The sequence below is a fragment of the Blennius ocellaris genome (assembly GCF_963422515.1).
Source record: "Blennius ocellaris genome assembly, contig: SCAFFOLD_66, whole genome shotgun sequence".
Taxonomy (NCBI): Eukaryota; Metazoa; Chordata; class Actinopteri; order Blenniiformes; family Blenniidae; genus Blennius; species Blennius ocellaris.
This window is the reverse complement of record NW_027662066.1, coordinates 151,844-156,843: the sequence shown is the minus strand read 5'-3', so window position 1 is coordinate 156,843 and position 5,000 is coordinate 151,844. Positions and strand designations below refer to the sequence as shown.

The following is a 5,000-nucleotide window of genomic DNA, read 5'->3' as shown; positions in this document are numbered from 1 at the left end:
AGACTGAACCCAGTTCTTTCACAGTAAAAGTACCAGACTGAACCCAGTTCTTTCACAGTAAAAGTCCCAGACTGAACCCAGTTCTTTCACAGTAAAAGAACCAGACTGAACCCAGTTCTTTCACAGTAAAAGTCCCAGACTGAACCCAGTTCTTTCACAGTAAAAGTACCAGACTGAACCCAGTTCTTTCACAGTAAAAGTACCAGACGGAACCCAGTTCTTTCACAGTAAAAGTCCCAGACTGAACCCAGTTCTTTCACAGTAAAAGAACCAGACTGAACCCAGTTCTTTCACAGTAAAAGAACCAGACTGAACCCAGTTCTTTCACAGTAAAAGAACCAGACCCAACCCAGTTCTTTCACAGTAAAATTCCCAGACCGAACCCAGTTCTTTCACAGTAAAATTCCCAGACCCGAACCCAGTTCTTTCACAGTAAAATTCCCAGACTGAACCCAGTTCTTTCACAGTAAAAATACCAGACTGAACCCAGTTCTTTCACAGTAAAAGAACCAGACTGAACCCAGTTCTTTCACAGTAAAAGAACCAGACTGAACTCAGTTCTTTCACAGTAAAAGAACCAGACCGAACCCAGTTCTTTCACAGTAAAATTCCCAGACTGAACCCAGTTCTTTCACAGTAAAAGTACCAGACTGAACCCAGTTCTTTCACAGTAAAAGTACCAGACTGAACCCAGTTCTTTCACAGTAAAAGAACCAGACTGAACCCAGTTCTTTCACAGTAAAAGAACCAGACTGAACTCAGTTCTTTCACAGTAAAAGAACCAGACTGAACCCAGTTCTTTCACAGTAAAAGTACCAGACTGAACCCAGTTCTTTCACAGTAAAAGTACCAGACTGAACCCAGTTCTTTCACAGTAAAAGAACCAGACTGAACCCAAAGTTATATTCAGCTCTTTCTGGAATAGAAAACTCAGAGTTTCCCTCATTTTAGGGTTAACAGACACTGAGTTTTCACAAAACGCACTTTGTTGAATTCGGGATCGGTAAACAACAACAACAACAACAACAACAACAACATAACATCTTGTTAGTCTTTGCAGTAAAACTGCTGACGAAAGGACAGAAACTACTGGGACCTGCAGCCAAGAGCGAGGGCATAGAGAGGACACACACACACACACACACACACACACACACACACACACACACACACACACACACACACACACACACACAGATGAAAGGCTGCAGCTGCCCACAAAGAGATGCAAATACAAAATTTTAATATTCAGGAGAGAAAGTCTTCCGGCCTTTATACTGAAACACTGTGCGTGTGTGTGTGTGTGTGTGTGTGTGTGTGTGTGTGTGTGTGTGTGTGTGTGTGTGTGTGTGTGTGTGTGTGTGTGTGTGTGCGTGACATGAGCATCTTCAGTTTATTTGATGTATTAAGTCTCTTTCATCTTTAAATCCTCAGTTTGTTGTGGACTTGTTGAACTCGCCTGTTTATTTGTTTACATCATGTTTACATGGGGGGGGTGGGGTGGGGGGGTGGGGGGGGTAGGAGGAGGATGAGGAAGATGAGGATGAAGAGGATGAAACGACCCCGAGGGGTAAAGCAGGTGTTTGTTAATTTTCCCTGCAGCCTGACTGAAGGTGCTCAGGTTGTGACTCTGCTGCTGAATGTCCCTCCACAGTCTCAGTCTGTGTCCCGCTGCCCCCCCCTCCCCCCTCCCCCCCTCCCCCCCCCCTCCCCCCCCCCCCCTCCCCCCCCCCCTCCCCCCTCCCCCCCCCCCCTCCCCCGCTCCCCCATCATTTCCCTTTTTCTTTTCGTCCCCTCATTTCCTCCGCCCTGCTTCCTGTTGGGCTCCACTTCCTGTTCCCAGGGCCGCCTGCCGCTCACGAGGCGTTCAGGACATCGTGTCCTTCTCCTGTCCTGAAGCTGCTCAGAGGTCAAAGGTCACCAGCTCTGCCGCTGCACATTAAAACGAAACAAGACATTATTTTTATTCACTTACAGGTTAAAAAACCTTCATCAAAACAAAACCTCTCATTTCACCGTGGAATTCTTCAGTGAGACCGTCGTTCTCACCACGGGAAACAGGCCCAGCAGGGGCGCCGGACTGAGGTCCAGCAGCCAATCACAGCCTGGATCCAGCCAGACGTTGGGGGGGGGGGGGGGGGGGTCTCTCCAGGTGTGTGTTGTTGGTGTTTGGTCTGCGGGGGCTGAAGATCCTCCTCGCCAGGTGTGATAAGATAGGCCCCGCCCCCGAAGCCCCGCCCCCGAAGCCCTGATCCCCCGAGCTGCTGCTGCTCCTCCTTCAGCCAGTTGGAACACGTCTGGATCCTGCTGCTCCTCCGTCACCTGCTTTCAAAGCTGGGAGTTTGTCCTTAGAGTCTGTTGTCACGACGACGGAGCTCAGAGCCGCTGAAAACAGAACTTCTTTAAAGGTGGAGCTCTTGGTGGAGCTCTTGGGTGGAGCTCTTGCGTGGAGCTCTTGCGTGGAGCTCTTGCGTGGAGCCATTGGGTGGAGCTGTTGGGTGGAGCCGTTGGGTGGAGCTCCAGAAGAGTATTTCTGTAATGTGGATCAGTGAGTTCTCGCTGTGGAAAACGTGAGGCTCTGAACTGGAACCCTGAGGGACTCCAGAGTTAACAGGATGTTTAGAACTGAGGCTGAAACTGCAGTTTTCTTCTTCTCCTGTCTCCGCCTCAGGACAGCAGCTGAGGTTTGCCTCCCTCTGCAGGCCGGCGTGGGAACCGCAGCACCACCGGCGGCTAACAGCTAGCATAGCGGCGAAGTTTGATGGCCACGGGTGTGAACTACTGGAGCTCTTATGAACCCACGTACAAGGTGAGGCAGCGCGGTGGGAGGAGTCAGCGTGGTGGGAGGAGTCAGCGCAGTGGGAGGAGTCCCCGCCGTGGGAGGAGTCAGCGTGGTGGGAGGAGTCAGCGCAGTGGGAGGAGTCAGCATGGTGGGAGGAGTCAGCGCCGCCGCTCCGGGTTTGTTCTGACCGTCTTACCTGCTCCAGGTGAGTCGGAGTGTGTGGGGCGGCGAGCAGGAGTCCAGCAGCGAGGAGGGAGGGGGCGGAGTCACATGGGAAACACAAGCCATGGAGGTCAAAGGTCAACGCATCTTAGCACCTGGTGAGAAACCACCGTCACAGTCCAGACCTACTTGTTTACCTGTTTGTTTACCTGCTTGTTTACCTGTTTGCTCCCCGGCCTGCAGACCCTCTCACCTGCACGGACAGGAAACAGAGGGAGCGAATGGCGGCGCTGCAAGAGAGGAGGCGGAGCCTACAGGTGCTGCTGAGCTCACGATTGGCCGAGCTGAGACGCATCTGTTTACAGGAAGCAGTAAGTGATGTCATAATATATGGTACCATACAGTATGGTTATAGTATGGTACAGTACGGTATGGTATAGTATGCTATGGTATGGTACACTATGGTCTGGTACAGTACATTACGGTACAGTACGGTATGGTACAGTACGGTATGGTACAGTACGGTACAGTACAGAATGGTACAGTACGGTATGGTACAGTACGGTATGGTACAGTACGGTATGGTACAGTACGGTACAGTACAGAATGGTACAGTACGGTATGGTACAGTACGGTATGGTACAGTACGGTATGGTACAGTACGGTACAGTACAGAATGGTACAGTACGGTATGGTACAGTACGGTATGGTACAGTACGGTATGGTACAGTACGGTACAGTACAGAATGGTACAGTACGGTATGGTACAGTACGGTACCGTACAGTATGGGACAGTACGGTATGGTACAGTACGGTACAGTACGGTACGGTACTGTACGGTATGGTACAGTACGGTACAGTACGGTACGGTACTGTACGGTATGGTACAGTACGGTACAGTACAGAATGTTACAGTACGGTATGGTACGGTACGGTACGGTACAGTACGGTATGGTACAGTATGGTATGGTACAGTATGGTACAGTACAGAATGGTACAGTAAAGTATGGCATAGTACGGTATGATACAGTACGGTATGGTACAGTACGGTATGGTACAGTACGGTATGGTACAGTACAGAATGGTACAGTATGGTATGGTACAGTACGGTATGGTACAGTACGGTATGGTACAGTACGGTATGGTACAGTACGGTACCGTACAGTATGGGACAGTACGGTATGGTACAGTACGGTACCGTACAGTATGGGACAGTACGGTATGGTACAGTACGGTACAGTACGGTATGGTACTGTACGGTATGGTACAGTACGGTACAGTACGGTACGGTACTGTACGGTATGGTACAGTACGGTACAGTACAGAATGTTACAGTACGGTATGGTACGGTACAGTACGGTATGGTACAGTATGGTATGGTACAGTATGGTACAGTACAGAATGGTACAGTACAGTATGGCATAGTACGGTATGATACAGTACGGTATGGTACAGTATGGTATGGTACAGTACGGTATGGTACAGTACGGTATGGTACAGTACAGAATGGTACAGTATGGTATGGTACAGTACGGTATGGTACAGTACGGTATGATACAGTATGGTATGGTACAGTACGGTATGGTACAGTACGGTATGGTACAGTATGGTATTGTACAGTACGGTATGATACAGTACGGTATGATACAGTACGGTATGGTACAGTACGGTATGGTACAGTATGGTATGGTACAGTATGGTATGGTACAGTACGGTATGGTACAGTACGGTATGATACAGTACGGTATGGTACAGTACGGTATGGTACAGTATGGTATGGTACAGTACGGTATGGTACAGTACGGTATGATACAGTACGGTATGATACAGTACGGTATGGTACAGTATGGTATGATACAGTACGGTATGGTACAGTACGGTATGGTACAGTATGGTATTGTACAGTACGGTATGGTACAGTACGGTATGGTACAGTACGGTATGGTACAGTATGGTATTGTACAGTACGGTATGGTACAGTACAGTATGGTACAGTACGGTATGGTACAGTATGGCATGATACAGTACGGTATGGTACAGTACGGTATGGTACAGT

At 49.1% G+C, this 5,000-nt stretch overlaps 1 protein-coding gene across 1 annotated transcript in view; it reads left to right on the top strand.

Annotated features, from left to right (window-relative positions):
* Positions 1-3,192: 3,192 nt before the first annotated feature.
* Positions 3,193-5,000, top strand: part of ccdc120a (coiled-coil domain containing 120a) — a gene marked incomplete at its 3' end in the record, with an annotated part of 9,362 nt that continues 7,554 nt past the window's right edge. Inside the window, exon 1 of the mRNA XM_080521803.1 lies at positions 3,193-3,315. Within this exon, the coding sequence (XP_080377929.1) occupies positions 3,226-3,315 (90 nt within the window). The 5' untranslated portion in view covers positions 3,193-3,225. The remainder of the gene's footprint in view (positions 3,316-5,000) is intronic.